General features: G+C 49.7%; 1 protein-coding gene across 1 annotated transcript in view; it reads right to left on the bottom strand.

Annotated features, from left to right (window-relative positions):
- The window catches only part of LOC149372177 (uncharacterized), a 128,528-nt gene that overhangs the window by 20,073 nt on the left and 85,534 nt on the right, over nucleotides 1-22,921 (bottom strand). The window contains exon 2 of the mRNA XM_089566576.1: nucleotides 38-254. Coding sequence (XP_089422702.1) covers nucleotides 38-254 — 217 coding nt within the window. The remainder of the gene's footprint in view (nucleotides 1-37; nucleotides 255-22,921) is intronic.

Genomic DNA, 22,921 nt, shown 5'->3' with positions numbered 1-22,921 from the left:
CATTCCACGCGCATTAACCCTCGCCATATGTGCGTACCTTGCGAGAGTACGGGCGTGACACGGGGCTCCCGTGTCCTGGCCTCGCGGGCGTCCCTGGCGTTGTACAGAAGCCGCACGGTGTCGGCGTAACTGCCAGAGCTGCTTCCGCCGGCGCTGCTGCTGCTGCTGCCGCCGCCGCTGCGTGCCTCGCCAGACCGGAAGGACGGTGCGCTGCCCGCGGGCGACGGCGCTGGTCCGTTCCGCGTCACCCCCAGCTGCATCGGAAAGAAAGAGGTTAGGAACGCTCACGCCACACTGACGGGGCGGTCGCCTGACAGCCGCCTTGAGAGTTCTCTCACTCGCCCCTTATAAAAGTTGTCTATAGACAGTCCATAGACTTCTTGTAAAATTTACTGCCTTCCTATAGATATTTCTTTTTGGCTATTCGTAGTCTATAGACAAAAGTCTACTGAAAGTGTATGGTCATAAATCTATAGCTATAGCATTTGTATTGCCTATAGACTAGTCTATAGGTTGGTTTGGTTTATTGGGGTTTAAAGTCCCAAATCGACTCAGGCTATGAGAGACGCCGTAGTGAAGGGCTCCGGAAATTTCGACCTCCTGGGGTTCTTTAACGTGCACTGACATCGCACAGTACACGGGCCTCTAGAATTTCGCCTCCATCGAAATTCAGCCGCCGCGGCCGGGATCGAACCCGCGTCTTTCGGGCCAGCAGCTGAGCGTCGTCACCACCGAGCCACCGCGGCGGGGCAGACTAGTCTACAGGATTTGTCTATAGAGAGTCTATAGACTGTCTATAGATAAAAGTCTACTAAAAGTGCATGGCCATAAATCTATAGCTATAGCATTTGTATTGCATATAGACTAGTCTATAGGATTTGTCTGCAAAGACTCTATACTATAGACTTTATAGAAAGAACTCTAAGGACAGTCTATGGACTGTCTAAAAAAAATTTTGTAAGCGCAGAAGGCTCAGGTGCAAGACAGATTCGGACGACACCGGAACGCGCAGCAAAGGACGACAGATCACAGCGTCGCGCATCTGTGACAGCTATGCACTTGCGAAGTTTGAGTGCGCGAAAGCGTGAGAAGAGTTGTTTCTTGGGGCGTGAGTTCTGCCGTTGAATACGAGAAGTGTACAAAACAATCGCGTTGGCCAATAAATACGCCCGCATATTTACTCTAAGCCTGGATGAATATTTTAAAATTGAAAATGCAATTATTTCTCTTCAAGCGCAGCTTTCGGGCCTGCAAAAATTAAACGTTAGGGTGTCCGAATGGCAATTTTAATCACAGGGGAATTGTGACGCGAATTGAAGTGAAGACCATTGTCCGGTGACAATAATGGATTCAAAAAATAGAGAAGAGTACATGTAAAAAAAAAGAGCGGGCGAAATAAGACACGAGAAAAGCACGAAATGTAGCCACATTACGAATAGCACCTGCGGCGAAATATATACTACTCAAAGATATTTGTATTTAAGCCAAGAATCATTAACTACTCACAGCCCTTCTCAAATCGTGGCGCTGACGATAGTAAATCGGCACCACAGTAGAGACAACATTTTTTCCCTTGTGGTAGAATTGTTATTATCTTAAAAGAATCTTAGGCTAGCCCAAGACATATAAACACTTAAGACATCCTCTTGAACACAAATTACCTCATCAAGCAGGCTCATCCTCCACCTAACGACAAAACGACACTGCTAACCAGATTATACGAAGACCTTGCTCAAGCTGCATCACCCCTTCCATAACAATATGTGTTATAAAGATTTTTCAATGACGCCATTTAGCAGTGCTTAACTGGGTCGCGCTTTGCAGTGAATCTCCGAAACCTGGAAGCTACATACAAAAAATTTACCCAGCAACTGTTGTAAGGCTTCGCCACTGTGCCAGCTTGTTCTGCAAAAAAGCCCTTCTTAAGTCGCCGTGCAGTGTATTAAAGTACAACCACAGTAGAACTGAACGATTATTTCAGCAGTCTTCATAGTGCAATTGAATGATTATTTCAGCAGTATTCATTATTGATTGTGTTTTTTTTTCTATTTTGGTAAGCCCAGACAGGAGCGGTGGTACAAAATGAAATGCTATAAAATAGTGAGCCAAAGAATCTTCACATACGAAGGACATCGCAGAAATAAAGTGTTCATCATTAAAAGAACAACCACTGTGTGAAAAATTTCAACAAGAGGTGCGCATATAAGTTATTTTGAATCTTTTCACTTTTTTTTTTTCGAGGAGCCATTTTTCGCCTTCTGCTCAGTTTTTCGTTTTGCTTCATTGCTTATAAAGAGGCCGCCGCGGTGGCTCAGTGGCTATGGTGCTCGGCTGCTGGCCCGAAAGACGCGGGTTCGATCCCGGACGCGGCGGTTGAATTTCTTTGGAGGAGAAATTCGAGGCCCGTGTACTGTGCGATGTCAGTGCGCGTTAAAGAACCCCAGGTGGTAGAAATTTCCGGAGCCCTCCACTACGGCGTCTCTCATAGCCTCAGTCGCTTTGGGACGTTAAACCCCATAAACCAACCAACCAACCATTGCTTATAAAGAGCAGCGAATGTTCAAAGTCAGAGTACATTATCGAAGATATTAATCAATATGTCTTTTATCTATGTCCGCTTAACACGGACAAGCAGAGAAGATGATAAAACCATCAAAATGAACTAAGAATCGGGGCATTCTTGCAATGATCGTTCAATTCGTGGTTTTGTAAAAGAGAAAAGCTCAGAGAGTCAACACGGTTAAAATGAAAGTACTGGAGGGGAATTTCTTTGCTCGTTAAGCGCAGTGAATGCTTAAAAAATGTATTAACCCCACCGAAGGCTTTTTCAGTGCTGGTATCGTTGGTCCAGAGAAGCCATCAACCTCCACTAACAAAGTTGGCCACGATACTAAATTCAATGAATTAAATCACAGGCAAACGTTTTTTTGCTTGCGGACCTGAGTTTCGGACAAAGCGTTTCAAGACAAAAACTCAAAGCCCGGCGTCGCTTCGAAGATAGAAGTAGCAGACTGTGAGCAGTCTAAAAATAGCGCACGGCGTTAAGCGGGTTCCGCTCCCTTCTTTACAAGCCATTAAAGCAACGCTACAATGAAAGCACATTTCCTTCATCGCTGCACGTTTTAAAGAAGCAGCGCGGCTTCAACACTTTCACCGCTTTCGTTTACCGGCGTTCCGCCCTTATGCAGCGTGCAAAGGCAAACATACAGCTAAATAATCGATGCGAAAGCAGCCCCTATGGAAGAGTTCGAAAGCCATAACAGGCTTTAAGGGGCGTTTGTACAAGCGCGTCATTAAAACTGCGCTCTTCTCGCGTCCGTGTTCGGCAAGCATGGTGCACCAGCAGCGCCGAAAAAAAGAAAAAAAAAAAAAAGAAGTAAGGACCGCACGCGCGGCAGCCGCCGCCACCGAATCATAACAACGGCGGGAACGACGCTATGCACCCTCTCTCGTGGGAAGCGAAGATTGAAATCTGGCGCGACGGGCCGAAGCCCCGTGCGCGCGTATAACGACCCTGGAATCTGGCCCGACGCGCGCCGCCGCTCGGGACAAAGCGGCGGTCGGCGGGAGAGGCGGCCAAACATAGCAGCCGGCGGTGTTTACGGCGGGGCTTCGAAGCGCGCTCCGCAGTGCGGACGCGCACGCAAACAGTGCCAGCTAAAGCTAAGCCCGGGAGCCGCTTTCCTCTTCGCGTCGGCACCGCGATGTAAACAAATCGTGGGATCCTTTACACGCGCGACCTGGCTGCCTAGCGAAGCAAGGGCACGAAGAAAAAAAAAACAGAGAGAGAAATCACGCGGCACATCCGTTGGCCATTTCTCGCAGAATGCACGAGGAAAGAAAGAGAGAGAGGGGGGACGAGGAAGATCAAAGCGGAAACTGCCCCAGCTTTGATTTACTGCGGTCAGTGATCGCGCGTAGACAAGAGAAGGCTTTCAGGGGCGCGGAGTTCTCGAGCTTGTACGGCGGAGGCGAAATAAATAGCGTCGGGATAAGCTGAACAAAGCACTAAATTACGTCGCCGCGTTCCGAGTCACGTGTAATATGGGCTCTGCTATGGTTCATACGTGGTCCTATAGGTACGCGGACGGGCGAATTTTTCGGTGATGCGTGCATTCTCACGATATTCTGGTATGTTCATTTTCGCCAAGTTCTATGTTTAACGCGGCCGAATCACGTTCTCATCACTCAGTGCTCGAAACGCGCGGCGGGTTATTCATTGCATGTTTCGTGGACGTAGTGCATCGTCTCGAATAATCAAGATGACGTCTGGGTAGTTCTACAATGTTCAGAACAGTTCGCTGCCTTGTACGCGTGTTATGTGGAAAGCTCGGAGTCATTTTTAAATAGAACGCAGCTCCCTGCCGAGGACAATCTGATCCACATAACTGCCTAGCATGCATGCCGCTATCACCGTCGTCAATCTCTACTCTTTTCTTGGACACAAGTTCTCGGAATGAGAGGTTCGGTCTTTGTCGTTGTCCGCTTTGCGCTGTTATGCCATTCTGAGCCAAGTCTTTCCGTGTCTTGTCTTTTTTGGTGTCATCTTTCCATCCCATGACATGCCTCGATTTGTCTGCCTGTCGTCACCATTACTGCCGTCCGGCGGAGAGCTTAGGATTGAACGTACATAACGGCTATTACACAAAGTGCTGATCAATGTCCGAATAAAACTCCCCAGTTTGTTTCATAAAATGGGAGTACAGCAGAAGTGGACATCAAGGTCAATAAAGGAGTAAACGCTCCTTTTGTTTCATGAAAAAGCCATAGAATTGTTGTAAACATTCGTGACACAAGTATTCGTGCATCTTGTCTGAGACTACCAAAAACCGAAGGGGCAAACCTGCGTTGGTTACTCTAAAATGGCCATTATATTCATGCATAGGATATCACTAACGCACAAAGGACACTGCGGCAAACAAAATAAGCGATGTGGCTACTGCTTTTGCATGTCCTCTCAGCCCATTAAAGATATTTTATTATAAGGGTACCCACAGTGCGAAACAGACAACACGAACCTAAGAACCGGCCATGCATAGTTCGTGCTGTCTATTCGCTGTGTTCTTTTCGTGCAGTGACTACCCTTATCATGAACAACCAACTCGCCCGAAGTTCTACCCGCGTTATTAACTCCTGGACGCACACAATGTCCATTGATATTTTGTGTCCGTATCAAACTTTTCTTTCTTATTTCATGAATACCTGAACAGAAAACTAAGACTACAGACAACTTCGCACAACTATGCGTATGCACGCAAAGTGAACAAGAGAGGGGAAAGCCACGGGGTGCCTGACAGCGTTTCGACAAGAGTACTTGTCAAGGCTCAGGGTGCTTGTCAGCGTTTCGACAAGAGGACTTGCCTTCACGAAGGGAGGGGAAAGCTTCAGTGGGCTTGCCAACTTTTCGACAAGAGTCCTTGTCAAGCCTCAGGGCGCTTGCCAGGGTTTCGACAAGAGGACTTGTCTTCACGAACGGAGGGGAAAGCTTCAGGGTGCTTGCCAACTTTTCGACAAGAGTACTTGTCAAGCCTCAGGGTGCTTTCCAGCGTTTCGACAAGAGGACTTGTCTTCACGAAGGGAGGGGAAAGCTTCAGGGGGCTTGCCAATTTTTCGACAAAAGTACTTGTCAAGCCTCAAGGTGCTTGCCAGCGTTTCGACAAGAGGACTTGTCTTCACGAACGGAGGGGAAAGCTTCAGGGTGCTTGCCAACTTTTCGACAAGAGTACTTGTCAAGCCTCAAGGTGCTTGCCAGCGTTTCGACAAGAGGACTTGTCTTCACGAAGGGAGGGGAAAGCTTCAGGGTGCTTGCCAACTTTTCGACAAGAGTACTTGTCAAGCCTCAGGGTGCTTTCCAGCGTTTCGACAAGAGGACTTGTCTTCACGAAGGGAGGGGAAAGCTTCAGGGTGCTTGCCAACTTTTCGACAAGAGTACTTGTCAAGCCAAGCCTCAGGGTGCTTTCCAGCGTTTCGACAAGAGGACTTGTCAAGCCTCAGGGTGCTTTCCAGCGTTTCGACAAGAGGACTTGTCTTCACGAAGGGAGGGGAAAGCTTCAGGGTGCTTGCCAACTTTTCGACAAGAGTACTTGTCAAGCCAAGCCTCAGGGTGCTTTCCAGCGTTTCGACAAGAGGACTTGTCTTCACGAAGGGAGGGGAAAGCTTCAGGGGGCTTGCCAATTTTTCGACAAGAGTACTTGTCAAGCCTCAGGGTGTTTGTCAGCGTTTCGACAAGAGGACTTGTCTTCACGAAGGGGTGGAAGCTTCAGGGTGCTTGCCAACTTTTCGACAAGAGCACTTGTCAAGCCTCAGGGTGCTTGCCAGCGTTTCGACAAGAGGACTTGTCTTCACGAAGGGGTGGAAGCTTCAGGGTGCTTGCCAACTTTTCGACAAGAGTACTTGTCAAGCCTCAGGGTGCTTTCCAGCGTTTCGACAAGAGGACTTGTCTTCACGAAGGGAGGGGAAAGCTTCAGGGGGCTTGCCAATTTTTCGACAAGAGTACTTGTCAAGCCTCAGGGTGTTTGTCAGCGTTTCGACAAGAGGACTTGTCTTCACGAAGGGGTGGAAGCTTCAGGGTGCTTGCCAACTTTTCGACAAGAGCACTTGTCAAGCCTCAGGGTGCTTGCCAGCGTTTCGACAAGAGGACTTGTCTTCACGAAGGGGTGGAAGCTTCAGGGTGCTTGCCAACTTTTCGACAAGAGTACTTGTCAAGCCTCAGGGTGCTTTCCAGCGTTTCGACAAGAGGACTTGTCTTCACGAAGGGAGGGGAAAGCTTCAGGGGGCTTGCCAATTTTTCGACAAGAGTACTTGTCAAGCCTCAGGGTGTTTGTCAGCGTTTCGACAAGAGGACTTGTCTTCACGAAGGGGTGGAAGCTTCAGGGTGCTTGCCAACTTTTCGACAAGAGCACTTGTCAAGCCTCAGGGTGCTTGCCAGCGTTTCGACAAGAGGACTTGTCTTCACGAAGGGGTGGAAGCTTCAGGGTGTTTGCCAACTTTTCGACATGAGTATTTGTCAAGCCTCAGAGTTCTTGCCAGCGTTTCTTGTCGAAACGTTGGCAAGCACCCAAGGCTTTCCTTTCCCTTGTTCGCTTTGTGTTTATCAAAAAACAACTGCCTGCCCTCTCTCTAGAATCTGCGTACATAAAGTACGTTCATCCTGGTGTGCTGCAGATGTATTATAGTTATCAGCCTGCATTATTAATCAGAGTGTGAATTCCCTAGCTAATGCACTAATTTGTAGCCTCGACGCATGCATGAACGAAAAGAAGAAAGAACTTCGGTTTGGCGCTCACGCGACGAAGGTAATTTAATGTCGTAAAAAAGGACATACTATCGGGCTCAGTATGAGCTACACAGCGTAGCGCCTGCCAAGGCGCCCTCCAGGTGCTCGCGCGGTCGAGCTCATACTGAGCCCGATAGTACACCGGAGGAGAAACGGGGCAGGATGGTCCCCAGCGGCGCGGTTAGCTTTCCCCGGGGGGGGGGGGGGGGGGGGGGGGGGCATCTTCACTATCCTGCCTCAAAATCACGGGGCTGCCGTAAAAAACGCCGCCTGCCAGACGAGAACAAACCGAGCAAGCCGATGGAAGGAAAATACTGTTTGTGCGTCCAGCCTGTTTTCTTCCTGGACCACTGACCGATCAACCCCAATAAGCTGCAGATGAAGGAAAAAGCTTTTTGGCCGAGGCAAGAACCGCGAGCGTGGGGGGAAAGTTCAGGTCAGAGGGCGGACAACGCTGGTTGACAAACGGTACGACGTGCTCCCTGGTCGGGGCGGACCGGGCGAGCGAGACAATTCAACAGAGACGTCGGGTGGGCCTCGCTTAGGGCTGCGTGATTCGTTGGCCTGCATGGGTTCTCGCCTGTGTGCGCTGCTTGGTTATGGCGCATCGTCCTTGCGAATGAGGACTGTTTTGCGCTATTCTCGGTTGGTTAGGCCACGGCGGAGAGGTTAGGGCGAGAAAAACAGGCCAGCAGTAAAACTGGCCCACCCACCTACTCACTAGAACCGAGCGCTGCAGTCGTTGAAGCCGCATCGCGATGACAGCGAGCCTTCGCTGATTCCGTCGCGTGCGCCTCAGGTGGACCGTCCGACACTGATCTTAGAAAATTCATCACGGGGCTTTTCCTGGTAGAGAAATTACGTTCACCAAGCGCCCAAGGGCCCTACAGAAAAACAACCTTTATTTTTCGATCAGCCGATATAGTTTTCTCTCCTTACATTGGTTTTGGGAAATGATAATCGTCGTCAGCAGCCAAGTCACGTCCGACGCACGACAAAAACCCAACTGATGGCTAGTTATAGCCCTGTACTACGCAGGCGGCGACTGGCGCAGCGAAGAGCATTTCCCAGCCAGATCTCACCACATGGCTAACTACCTCCGCCGCCAAGCTCCCTTTACTTTGATACCCACCCTGTAGCCACGTTCACCTCCAAGTTTGGACTTCACTGGGAAGCAGTGGCAGATTTGTTTGGAACTTTTTTTCTCCTCAGCTGTGTCCTAGCAGCTGTGGCGTTCTAGGCCACACGGTCGCGGCTTCCATTTTCGCGTGCTGGCGCTGGTCTTTTGCAGAGGCGAAAGGCAAATTACCTCAGTGTACGGAGGTTTCGGAGCAGGTCAATGAACCCCTGAACGTTAGAAATTTTTTCGAGGCCCCCAACTATGGCGTCGCTCATGGCTCCGGCATGTAAAAGGAACTTAACTTTTAAGGACATCGGTAAGCTTCGCTTAACTTGAGAGAGGCTGGAAAATGAATTTCAAAACATTCTTGCTCTCCCGGCTCTCAAAAGCATCTAGATTACCAAGCTTGTGGCCAGAACATCTGCTAGGTCGTGTAGTCGAGTTTCTATCACGCTTCCGATGCTTAAACCAAGAGCTCCGTAGGGTGAGATGCGCTACCTATTTAACCGCCTCAATCTCATGGCCAGGAACGATACCTGTTCTCTCCGTCAAGAGTGAAACAACATATCCATCGCAAGACTCAACGACTATTTCTATCGGCTAGAGTTGGACTTGCAATTTCGCTAAAGCGCTGCGCATTCCTTTTGTATGAGCTTTCCGCGTTCCACTCAAATACAACGTATACATCTGTGCACTTTTTCCTTCAATGCGAGGGGCAGCCTGCTTGAGAAAAAATCCCGGGCAACAGGCCCGGTACGGTGCACTCGCTCACCAAAACCCAAGCGCGGCCTGTTTGCGAGTGTGCGTCGCTTACGCCCACGTCATCATCGTCCCGCCGTCAAAAAAAGGCGCTCAACAGAAGGGAAAGAAGCACTGCTCGCACATTGCTGCAAAACTATCAAGATTTCGCACGGCGTCTTCCCGAGAAACCGTCCTCGCACCGCGCCTACAGGAACGCCAGCCGCGTTATCTGGTCGAGGGGGATCGCTGCGTCGGCAAGCACTGGCGCCTTCACAAATCCGACATCTGTCCCACGGGTCGGCTTTTTAGAAGACACATCCAAATAAAAAAAAATAAAGCAGTGGAGAAGAAGAGGTGTTCAGGGGCAAACGATTGCGCCAACCCCCACCACACACCGGTGCTCGACGACTGAGCAAGGAGAGGGGAGAAACCGCCCTTCCTAGTCGAGTCGGATTTGCATAGTCGTTATGCGCTCGCTCCGAGCCGGCTTCATAAACTGCCGTCTTTACTACGACGCGGAGTCACCGCGTGGTTGGCGTATACGCGACAAGCGCGCACCCTCTGCCTCTTAGCAAACCGGCAGCATTAGAGCGACGCCTTCGACCCAACAGGCCCGTAAAAGGTGCATCGGAGAAAATGAAAACACTGTCATGGAACACGAACGAAGCGTCGGAAGATGGCGCCACCAGCGTCTGCGCCCTCTACGAGCAGTCGCTGCAGTATGCCCTCTCTCGCGCGTGCACCGAGGCGTTGTCGCCGTCACAGCACCGAGACGAAGACGCTAAAGAACCGTGTGGCCCCTTTTATAGGGTACAGCCTCTGTCGCTCGGGGCACACGCGCGCCGCTCTGTAATGACTGGCGTATATCTTGATCGTCGCATCTGAGAAGGAGCGCGCACGCGCCCGTCTTCTTTCCCCCGCGTGTGTTGTTGTTCTCGCATTTCCTGCTCAAAGAACGGGAAAACAAAAGAAAAGGGGTGTAAGAAGGAGGCTTACAGAGCCGTAAAACGCCATACAGAGAAGAAGCGGGCTGGCACCACAGCGAAGACCACCCGTCTGCCCGTGTCTGCGCGAGCGCGCGCTTTGGGGCTGAGTGCGCGTGTGCGTGTGTGGGCGTCCCAGTGCCTCTTCTTTCCGTTAGGCCGCCTTTTCTTCTTCTTTTCCCGGCATTCGGTCTTCGTACACGCCGGAGGACGAAGGTCGATGAACCGCTGTTCCTCCGAGGCCCAACCTTCTAGGGTTTCCGTTACTGCCTCTGCGCCTCCTTCAGCGTCCGCAGGCTATACAAGATGCCCCGCCGCCGACTCGTCCGGCGAGCGGCAACCACGAAGCTGAAGAAGAGAGGAGCCGAGAAATCCCAGGCAGATTAGATGACGTCAGGCGACCTCTTTCACGATCGATCTTCTCGTGTCTCGTAACAGGAGCGAGGGAGGGAGCGGAGGGGGTCCTCCGGGACACCCCGACGTTGACACAACTATCTGTCGATCAAAGTCTGTGCGACTCGACCGCCTCGCGCGTTGGTGCGTGCTGTATGGCCCTGGAACCATCAGCACGTCGGGGCCTCGAGCCAGAAGAGCGACAGCGAGGGTTTCACGCTGTCCCGTGCTCTACTCTTGAGAACAGTCGCGAAGAATTCCCTACAACGAGCGTAAATCTCAGCAGAGTATACCTTCTCCAATTCGCGACGACACCAAAGCCGTGCGAACGGACCGCTTCTTCGTTGTTTCTCAACGATCATTTTTTTTTTTCTTTTTTCTCGCCCACGGCGTCGAGACAGCCTATCACGTACTAGGGTGCGAGACCACCCGCGATGGTCCCGCCGCCATGCGGCACAGCGATGTTTGTTTGTTTTTTAAAGGACTCGCTGACTCAGTCTTCCTGTTCGAGTCCTGCTCGCCTGCCACTCCGTTTTCCAAGGACTCGAGAAGCGGCTTTCGAGCCGTCACCTCTGTTTTCTTTGACTTTCTTTTCACCCCACAGCTGCCCGAAACCCCGGCATCGCAGCCATTATGCACGCCTATAGTAGCACCGTTTGTTTAGGGAGTTCACTTATGTAACTCAGCAGCGTGTGGGTTTTAGGGTGTGAATCACAGACTAGCCCGAACAATGTAGCGCCCAACAAGCGCCCTTTCAGTTTTTCATGCGCTCTTATGCCCTGCCTCACTTGCATTACCTCAACGAGTTAGGGTGTAACCTTTGAACGCTGTGCGCCCCTTTTTTTTTTTTTGGTTCTGTAAGGCGTGTCGTAACTTACATGCGAAGATAATTGAGCTCAATGCTTGGACAAGCCCTGCGCGGTCTTATGATAATGTTTCCATTATTCACTGAAGTAAAATAAAATGCGCTCGGGTCTAACAGGGTGGTGCGGGCGCTCCCATTTCATAAGACGAAGGTGGTGTTTATAAACAGCTTTTACCGCTGCAACGAATAAATCACAAGCAGCGTTTCTGCCTGACGTGCTCTACATATAATCTGCGCAAAATTCATTCTTAATGCAATCTGAGCGGAACGTAACTGCAAAGAAAAAAAGCGGAACAAGTTAAGACAAACTGCGATCCCAGCGTATGCTTTGGTTTATGGGGTTTAACGTCCCAAAGGGACTCAGGCTATGAGCGACGCCGTAGTAGAAGGCTCCGGATCATGTCGACACGTGCACCGACATCGTCCAGTACACGGGTCTCTAGCATTTCGTCTCCATCGAAATGCGAGTCAACAGACAAACACCATAACCGCTGATCCCCCCTCCCCCCCCCCCATCCCCTCCACAAGCTATACAACTGACATTTACCTTCGCCAATGAATTTTTTTGTTTACTCTAATTTTGGGGAGGCGACGAACGAAGGTGAAAATTAGTACAGCTCACCTCCAATATCGAGATGGCTTGGCAGTGCACATCGATCACGCTATCGCACACCAAACGACACAGAGAAAATGCGCATAAAAGTATAGAAGATATTTGCGACACCTTAAACACTGACTTTTAACAATTATTAATCACACACAACTGTACACACGTAAATGTACACACATAACTGTACACACATAACTGTACACACATAACTGTACACACATAACTGTACACACATAACACCGCGGCCGAGGGCTTATTCCTGGTTTTCATTTATGGTTTTTGGAGCATGCAAAGATTTCAGCGGCGATGAGTGCCCGATGGTTCCTGGTTCCTTTTACATAGCCACTCATGATGCAGTCCTCGTTATAGGCGGTTCAGGATTCCCTTTCTTTGCTTCCAACTAAAGATGAATGAGCGTCAAATAAGTATGACACTCTATTTGTACTCGCGTCTGGACTGTCACATTTTCCTCTGCTCTCCTCGAGTCTCGGATGACTGAGCGTCTTAAAGATAACGCCATTGCCTGAAACTTCATTTTCTGATTCCGCGGTTCCGGCGCATCTTGCCTCAGTTCACTGCATCCGATTTGTGAAGCCCCGTGTGAACACTGTGTTTATTATCCGGCAGCGAGTCCTTACTACGAGTCACTGTTTTCTTTTAAAATCAGACAGAAACCGTCCCATTTCAGTCGTTCAAAGCTTATACGTCAGCAAATGTTCCGCCTTCACCCAACGTTTTACGCATGCAAACAAAGGAAGCTGTTAAGCCGTCGCAGTTTTCTTACCTCTACCTTTCTCAAATGCGGCCCATCGAATCTACCTTCCTGAAGGAAGTACGAGGCAAATTTTTTGCACACACTATCGTTCGGAGCACTCCGCTAAACCTCCGTCACTGGTAAATTAGGATATGTTTGGGTTAATGCATGGAAACAGGATCATTCCAGAATTTTTCTCTTTTTTTTTTCAGTTACTACCGACCAGTCTTAAAAAGCCTCGTGGGTCTTGCGATTTCAGGTAATTATCTCGAGCACCGTTTCGACCCAGAGTCATTGCACAAAATTGCGAAATTATCACTTAGTTTCCCAACCTTTCCTCCAGTAATTATTGCAGAACTACTTGCTATAGCTGTTCTTCTTCTCATGGTATCTCGACTCACGAGACCTGAAGGATTGCTGCCGCCGTGTTCGTTCCCACCATTGCTGCTTTCGGCAAGATAAAAAGGCCCGGCTATAGCTACGAAAGCTGCCGTGAATGCTGAGCCTCATAACCTAATTAAAAATTCAAACACCTCCGCCCACCAGAACCACCCCCACCTTCTTTTTTGCACCTATATTTACTTTCTTTTCTCGTTTTCCGAACCCTCTTACCTGCGGTACACCACCGTGCGCGGCCGCAGCCGTGAATATGGATGCGCCACCCGGACGCAATCGGCACGGGAGGTTATAGCCTCGTGGGTTCACCGCGCGCGCGACCTCATTAAGGAGACGTTTTTCTTCTTGTCCGCCCCGGAGCCAGCTGTACAGCGCCCTGCCGACCACATGGGCGTCGTTAGCACCGCCTCCCCTCCTCCTCCGCCTCGTCATGTTGCGCAACCAGCGAGAAGCCCACGCGCCTCACACGCGGCGGCTGCTATCTTGGCACCTGAATGCGTGAACGGGACACGACGACAACGACGACTGCATTCATGCAAAAAAGGCAAGCCGCCCTCATAACCCTCGCTGGGGGTCGCGCAGAACGCGGTTTCGGAGATAGAACAACGTGAAAGGGTAACCTGAGAAAGAACACAAATAAGTAGGCTATCGAACGCAAGCATTCGGTGATAACAGGCAGGTCGAGCGTCACAGTGGGCTTAGCGCGGGTATACGAAAAACACAGGCGAGGGGTGGAGGGAGTTTAAGAAGGTGCTGTCACAAAAGTTGCCTGCGTTTTACGAGCCATCGACCTCCATCGCGGGCGTGAGGGACGAGGGAAGCGAGGTTTTCAATTTAGTATGCAACGCGCGAACTAAGACCACGAGCACTGCCGGTGCATTTCAGTTGCGTTGACGGCAAAGAAGCAGATGCTATGAGGGCATTTTGCCTGTTGAACCATCGCGCAATGTGACAGCAATGCTTAATTGGAAAGAACTCTCTGAAATTTACCCAATTTTACGTAGCGAACGTAACCGAGTGGCGGCAGCAAACAACCATTGAAGAGATACCAGTGCAATATATAAGACTGCAGAAGTTACTCCACAAGCGCTGTGCTATGGCTAGCGCAGGTGAACCACCGGGCGTCTTTGATTCGTATGCAAATGAGTGAACAAAATTCATCACTGTATTTTAAGGAATCTGAATGTCCTATTCAGCGACGCCGCGTTTGCGGGCGACAGAGGCGCGAGCTCTCGTGAGAAGTGTTTGATGCTATTAGCCTATTTCAAATCACGGCGCCCTACCCTAAACCAAACATATTAAACACGTGACTACAACGGGGAGTAATGAGACAGCATGCCAAGTGACGGTAGGTAGTGTTGGTTCAACAAATTCACGCTATAAGTAGCGAAAGTATAGATTGCGTGCTCTTTAGGGCAGAGGAAATATACCATCGTAATTCCCCGCTGAAACTAGCAACACAAGCGGGGATTTCTTGAGTCCGGCCCTATAGCGAGTCACAGAACGCCCCGGAAGTTGTTGATAACAACCCGCTTCCAATGCAGTTAAAGCTTTCGTTTCTGAGAAAGTGGGCTACATGAAAATGCCGGGCTTATCGCGAGCAAGCACGACTTCCGCGGTTCCCCTTCCCACTAAGCACTGCAACCGTCGTTTATAACAAAAGCAAAGGCATTTCTATTCGTGCATTCCACGGCACTCACCCATATGGCTGAGGCGATGCTATTAAAACAACAAAACCGCATTTACATCACAGCGTTTGCCCCGTGTCGAGGGCTCGGATATGCATGCCAGGAACTCGCTGAAATTTCCGCAAATTCCTGCCGCCTGTAGCGCTCTATAATCCTTAGCGCAGGCTGTATGTAAAGCGCGAGACGAACCGTTTCGAAGCTTAGCTTAGGGCGGGCTTTCTCTGAAAAGACACTCGTCGATCTGGCCGCCACACATGCCGAAACATTAATCAACTGTCCCAGCGTTGTTTCAGGCCAAGCAAGAACAGAAACGAGAAACGAAGGAGATAAGTGCACTCAAAAAACCATTCACTCATAAGCAACCATATACTTCTGCGAGTTGTCTCCGAAAGCGGCAGCTCGGTGATATTCTTTTGCTCACGTTTTCTTTTTCCCACCATTTCGTTTTAAAAAAAGTCCACCCGGAAGCTTCTCATTAATATCGTTTATCGACACATCACTGTCCTCAAAGCACTCCCTTGTTAGCGCCTGTTCCTTTCAAAAATACGTGCATACATTTATAAACGAAACAAAAGCCACAAGTGTCAAGAACGACAGTCCTATATTGTTAAGGGCGTTTAGCCCCGGCCCAGTGAACAAGAAAACAAAAACGCGTGGGAGAATGAGGAAGGAAGGGGCCTATGCGGGAGGTGGCGGAGAGCAGTGATTCACCGCAAGCACCATAGTGACGTTCATTACGAGCCGACGTGCCGCTCACTCTCCGGGTCCAAAATAGCGGAGGCGCGGCGCAGAAAAGCAGCTGGGCGCCGTGGGGTGCGTCTTCCCTTTTCGCCAAAGGCCGCTGCTGCTGCTGCCGCTGCGAAAACACAGCCGACATTGGCCCAGAGGCCCAGCGTGCGCCAAAGGCGGGCGCCGATCACGTTTTGGCTTCTTCCAGCGTCCCCCCCCCCCCCCCCCCCCCCTCCCTTACACCCCCACTGCCCGCTTTTCTTTCGGTACCAGCACGCGAGTCACGTCGACCTTGGGTGGGCCCGCGGAGACAGTAGACCAGTTGTCACGTTTCACGCGTTGCCGCAATGGCAAATCTTTATGCGCAGACACGAGCGGGAAAGCAAGCAAACGGAGTGTTCACCGCTGTTGCAGTAGTTCTAAGGAGTACTATTTTTAGCAGTAAAAGGAATGCTTTCCCGGTAATGTACCAGGAAAGCTACTCTGGATGATAATGATGTAACACGCAATGACGTATACTCACATAGATGTAGTGCACACACTTGCATGCTTAAGATTCCTCTCAGAGAGGACATACGTCCCGCATCTATAAGGAATATCAAATAGGACTTTGTTGCACACAGCTTGGAGGCCGCCCAATGCCCATGAAATACGCGTGAATCAGTTCTGATTGCATTCAGTTGCTTTTTTCCCTCAAATATTAAGAGCCGCAATGTGTTTGAGTGCGTCTATGTCGGCGCAAGTATGCTGTCATCCATGTGCATGTCGTACTGGCCATTTTGTGCTACAGTGTGGCAGTGGATTCTGACCTCAGAGTACTGCGACTACTTCAGCCAGTACCTGCATGTCAACGGCAGCCTAACCTGGAAACTACGCGAGTCGTTTAAATCAAGCGCATTAAATTCTGTTTCCTGGCATTGTGAAAAGAGGGTAACAATCGTGAAAGTGAGCACGGGAGATTATGGTAGTTGGCACACTAATATTTGGACCCATCCTCTCACATTCCTTTTATTTTCATTTTCTTCAGCTAAAAAAAAAAATGTGTGCGCATCACTTGGAGCATCGAACTGAAAGCTGCAAAATCTTTGGTCGCAAACATAGGTACGAGTTGCATGTTACGATTTAAAGCTTCATTACTACGCGAATAACAAGGCGACCGTTTGCTGCGCGATGTCAGCGCATGTTGAAAAACCGCAATTGATCGAAATAAATCCTGAGCTCTGCAACCACAGCGTCCCTCCCAGCCTCATGTGCAGCTGTGCAGTTTCGGGACGTTAACCCCACACACTTAACAGCACCCTGAAACCATTAGAATATACACGCGCACTTATCCTTGTTTCACGTGTACACATTCAGCGCGATCGAATGGATTTGATCGCGTCAGTTTTGGATCCAGGTCAAACAAACCTAACACAGGCTTTAGAAATGGTTCAGAATAATTCTACTCGCTTCATCCTTTCTAACTATACCAGAACAGCAAGCATCAGTGCCATGAAATCTAGCCTTAACTTACCATCCTTGACAACACGTCGCAAAATTTTTCGCCTCTCACTTTTTTTCAAATTACTCTATTACCCGCAGTTTCGTGCCGAACTTATCTCACCACATCAGTACGTATCGCCAAGACAACATCACATTCATAAGATTGGTATCCCTTTCTGCACATCAAAAACTTTTTTCCAGTCATTCGTACCACGCACATCGAATGAGTGTAATCACCTTCCTTCTTCGACGGCCAGCATCACCGACCATCAATTATTCAAGAACGTTATAGCTAACGTTGTTTAACTAGGATGAATTTTATACTGGGTAGTTTTTTTCTCTCTCTCTCTCCTGAACACCTTAGCTAATAATGTATGCGTAGGGTGTCATGTTTGTACCTTGTCTCTGTTTCATGAACTCCAGTTGTTAAACTGATTTCATTTTTTTTTGTAACCACTCCCCTCTGTGATGCCGTACTGGGTCTTAGGGTATAATTAATTAATTAATAATTAAATAAATATATAAAGAAAATAAACAAGTGATAGCTTTCATCACCAGGCATCTTCGAATGCAACATTTTACAATCGGCAGTTCTGCTCGTCCTGCGGAGATAATGAACACTTGGCGAGCTGCGCCCCATAGCGGAAGATGCCTGCGGGCGAAGCGTCTAGCAAGACTCGGACGTAACGAAGTCGTCGCTGTAAAAACAAGGAATTACACCGGGAGACAGAAAAGACAAGCAAAGATAAATTAAACAGTGAGATCAGATATCGCACCGACTGGGAGATACGATTAAGAGTAACAACCATTTGTGTGTGTGTTCAGGCGGGTTTCGATAAAGATACCGTCCCCACCGACTGTGGCCATCGGGCAGCTGAATTATCGCTACAGGCCTTGCGTCAGTCGTCGCAAATCGAATGAACCGTGCGGCTGGAAAAAGGAAAGAAAGAAAAGAAAGAAAATGAAAAAGGCCTCCAACGATGCAATTTATGCGCTGTCAAAAGTACCACAAGCGATATCTTATCTTCTCCACATCCCTACATGGCGAAATAAGACGTAGGAAAGACCGGAACGAGGAAGGAAACGCAGCCCGCGAGACCGCGCGGGGCCATTTCCTCGATTGGCTGCCCTTCTGGCAGCGTACGCTGTTCGATGGACTGAGCAAGCCTTCGCAGAGCGTTCCTCCGGGCTCCGTATGTTTTTGTTTTTTTTTTTTGCGACCTCTACCCTCCCGGCGATAGATTTGCCTTAACTACATTAGTTCCTTGCCTGAGTAATATACTGAGGAGTTGGTGCCTTCGACTTCTTCGTATCAACGAGCTGAAAAGATCGCTGAATGCAAAAACCGAAACTTTCAAGAAACTTTTGTTGTTCCACAAAAAAAGTGGATTATCTGACAGGCAATTCCCTCAGCAAGTTTGGCAGCGGTGACCATATCATAGAGGACGAGCGCGAACTTGTGCTGTTGGAAAGGTGAGAGCTCTGCCACCAGTAAAAAGTGATCGTTCTATGTGCAAGGACACAAACCGTACTGCGTCAGCGAGTTAGAGGATGAGTGCCCTTAACGCACGTCGTCAGTCTCGAACCATTCTCAACATCAGAACTGAAAACTATACTGAATGACTCACATTCTGCTTGTATGTACATGAAATAAGTCTAAAATACGCAACATATACTGATCGCTCTGCGCGAAAGTGGCCGACAGTCCTTTGTAGTTCGTTAGTGTCAAACAGAAGCAAGCCTGTACGCTTAAGATTTTGGTTGGTTGGTTGGTTTATTGGGTTTAACGTCCCAAAGCGACTAAGGCTATGAGAGACGCCGTAGTGGAGGGCTCCGGAAATTTCGACCACCTGGGGTTCTTTAACGTGCACTAACATCGCACAGTACACGGGCCTCGAATTTCTCCTCCAAAGAAATTCAACCGCCGGAGAAATTCACTCTCAACTCATGAAGACAAGTGGATTTCTGTTAATCTAGAAGCATACCTGCTCTCAGCTGCTTGACGTCACTTTAGTAGCTTCATCATATACTAAAGGTCATTCCACGCAGCTGAGAAAGACATCAAAGCCTGGAAATAGCGAAAGCAAACAAATTAAATTTAATCCATTCGTGTCTGGCTTATGGCTCCGAACAACCAAAATGTACGGTCACTTGAGCGAGCTACTATCATCTGCAGACACCTTACCCGATCTTGCGCAACCAGTGATCGATGACCCAGCTTCTATGGTGACATCTGCCGATTCACTAATCAGAAAGCAAATTAATAAAATAAAAATATAGTTCATAAACAGAAGATCATTCACCGCAATAAAGACGACATCTTTTCTGCGACGACGCAACACGGACTGGGGTACTAATCACAGTTGCTTCTCAGCCACTCACTGCCCTGTGTCCCGTTCAGTGCGGGCTACTTAAAACTCCTTATCGGCGAGGCCCAGTTCGAGCTTTCCGATGGTGCCAGATTTGCTATCCGCTTTCACTTGCAATTTCGCACCTCGTCCCGAACGTCCGTCCTGGTTGCAAATAGTAGGCGTGATAATCCATCCAGGAAACTGCTGCGGCCAGTGGCTTGTTCTCTTTATATTTTTCCGTAGTAACTACGGGTGACTAAACTCCACTTCAACCGCAACTAAGGTGGGAACTAGCATTTTGCTTCCTCGTCCTGTCAGAACCACCACAATTATAATTTTTAACAGCAAGGCTAATGAAATAAGGGGCTTGTTATGACGTCCACCGCTGTGCAAGAGAGTGACGCTGGTGAACACGCTCAAGGTGAACACTCTTAAGGCTAGGTTACGCGCAACATGAATACCCCCGAAAATACAAGGTCGGACAGCCGCCACCGTAGCTGAATTGGTAGATCACCGGACGCGAAGGTCGGAGGTCGTGGGTTCGGATTCCACCGGCGGCATGTGGTCGTTTTCTTTTTTTGCTTCTACTTCTCAATCAGTTATTTAAACTACACTATTAATTTCCCATTGATATGCACCGCAAGTAAAAAAATAGAAACATTCCCCCATAATTTCCTTGGTTTCGATGACTGTTAGCTTCCTTCATACGTGGTAATAATAGATGGTTGTTCAGTAAGCGGTGTCTCCGGCACGGCAACCTTTTTATATGCGGTAGAACTGAACGATTAGACGTTCAAATAAGTGCTCCTCCCCTGCCTTCAAGAGCACATAACTTTCCGATACAACCCCCAGCATAGGCCAAGAACTTCCGCCATTGGTGCAGCGGTCTCTGGGTGCTACTGCAGAAGAACAGTCGGATACAAAGCTACCAACGACGCATTGCATTGGTGTCCTCCTCGTCGGAAGCAAAGCTCAAAGCTTTCGAATTTTCTTTCACCTCTGGCAATGAGAACTCAAAGGGAAATAAAAACAAAGGCCGTTTTGGTAAAGAAGCACGGCGCGAAGTCCGGTTATAGCCAGGTGGTTGCCGCGAGACAGCCGCCCCTCATTATTTTGCCAAGGCATGAGGGGCAGATTGCCCCTCGAAGGATGCACTGCGGCCAATGGCGTCGACCGACTCTCATGACGTCATGGTTAAACCCATTGGACCTGCTAGCGTGGCATCGCAGGGGGTTGCCGATGAAAAGGGATTAACCACGGCTTAAACATATTAACCGTGACGTCATGAAAATTGGTCGACTATATTGGCTGGAGGGGGCATCCACTGCTTCGTTCTTGACTTGCATCCGACTATAGTGTACCAGTCCTGATTAGTTATCAACTCGGGATATGATCGTGGGAAGGGAGATATTCCAGCCTTTCTCGGTAACGCCTCTCTATGCCATAGCAGAGCAGAGATTCGGGCTAGTTGGTGTGAATTCATGGTGGAACAACAGCGCAAACTTAGACAGAGAATACAGAACAAGAGGGGAGAGACTACAAGCGCTTGTAGTGTCTCCCCTCTTGTTCTGTGTTCTCTACGTTTGCGCTGTTGTTCTACCATGAGCCTCTATGCCATCACTTTACAAAATGTTTATTGCCCAGGGGTTGGAGCCTTCGCACTTCCTTCCTGAACAAATCATGACGCCGACGGGCCCGGAAATGTCTGCAATGAAGCCCTCTCCTTTAACGCTAACAAAATCGACTAGAAACAACGAAATGTAATTAATAATTAGCCATCAAATAGTCTTGACGAGTTAAAGCCGGCCAGGCGGCTAGCATGAAAAGAGCCCCGCTGTCGAGAAAAAAATAGACCGTAACCAAACTAACCCGACCCCAAGATAACAGAGGGACAAACGAGCGCCTTGATGCGCGCTCGGTGGCTGGAGAAGTTATTTCTACGCTTCGAAACCAGGCATCCGACAGACGCGGCGCCCTAAACGAGCGCCTAACCTTCGCCTTCCAGAAACGACACGCGCAGGAGATGGTTGTTGACCTCTCGTTTCCTATACAGGAAAGCCTGATCCTAACCAGGCGCCGCACACGGCGGCCCGACCCGCTGATAGATCGCATTACCCGCACGCACGTTCTACGCTGGCTCCGATGCGTTCGATAACCCCCTCCGTGCGAGCGCCGCTTTCGTTGAACCAAGCCGCGCGCAAACCAACGGCGTGGATTTCATTACCGCCGCTGGGCACGAAGCTCGCCAGGGGCTTCCTTCCGAGGCAGCCCCCACCAGCGACGAAGGGTTCGTGCACTGGCGAGCTTGCGGATGCGGGAAATCGTGCGCAAGGAAGCGAGAGCTGCGAGGCAGTTTTTCTTCCTTGGCACCCGCGCCAAAACGGGAGAAGTACATCTCTTTCAGCAGCAGATGCTGATAATAAGACAAGCTGCGTGCACGTCCAGGAAAAAAGGAAAAAAAAAAAACACAGAGGCTTCAATGCAGTCGTCCAAGCAAACCCTGTCAGTGTCCATAAGGTGTCCGAACGAGACCCTTATCAAAAAGTAGATAAGTGTTCCAAAACACGACGAAGCTCGACTCCGCAACAAGAAATGCACCACTCCGAAGCACGTCCTTAGGTCGCACACGTCACGTCCTTATGTCGCACAAGTGACGTCAAAAGTTTCCAGGCCTTTGTGTGGAACGGTGGCCGAGCAACTCATAACTCCCTTAGAGCTTGCATCATTATCATCAGCCTGACTACGCCCACTGCAGAGAAAAGGCCTCTACCATGTCTCTCCAATTAACCCTGTCCTTCGCCAGTTGCAGCCACCGTATTCCCGCAAATTTCTTAATCTCATCCGCCCGTCTAGCTTGAGACTTGAGACAGAGGCACAGCCGTCCTCCGCACTGTCTGGCCAGTGCAATGTAGTTGCTGTGACAGGGGAAAGAATGCTGATGTGTCGCAGCAGCCAAAGAAGAGATTGGTAGCCTGTATGATTTCGTTGCTGACGAATTAAGACGATGATTACAATGACGACGCATATTCGAAGCCTGCTTATAGCGGATCGTTGTGCTATGCCCCATCTTAAACCTTAGCGCGTCCCACTCTTGCTTTCCGCCTCTCTTCCGGTCGCTCCCAAAGCAACAAGGGAACGAGCGGCCTGCTCAAAGTCCGCGCGGTCGCCTTTTGCGGCATGCGTCGCCGCGCGAGTGGCCTGCTCGCTCTGTCGACACTCGAAGCACGCCGCCCAAGATGAAAGGGTGCTCCTTGTGCGGGGCGACGGAGATGCGCCGGCGGTGACGTTAGCCACGCTCACTTGCTCTCAATCTGCGTCGGCCATTACGCTCGTGACGAAGGGACCGGGACCGCATAGGGAGCTGGCGGGGCCCCTCCGTCATTAGCGCGGGGCCGACCCGGGCCTCAAACGCCGGTCTCCTGACGTCCCTTCCGCGCCAGAGGACGAGAGAAACTTTGTCTCCCGAAGCTGGAGAGAGGTTGGGAGCAGCTCGTCGCCGCCCGAGCTCCTTAGGGTGCCCGCATCCGCTAGCT

This window comes from Amblyomma mixtum, chromosome 1 (genome assembly GCF_055824585.1).
Source record: "Amblyomma mixtum isolate Tamu chromosome 1, ASM5582458v1, whole genome shotgun sequence".
Taxonomy (NCBI): Eukaryota; Metazoa; Arthropoda; class Arachnida; order Ixodida; family Ixodidae; genus Amblyomma; species Amblyomma mixtum.
This window is presented reverse-complemented; position numbering and strand designations above follow the sequence as displayed.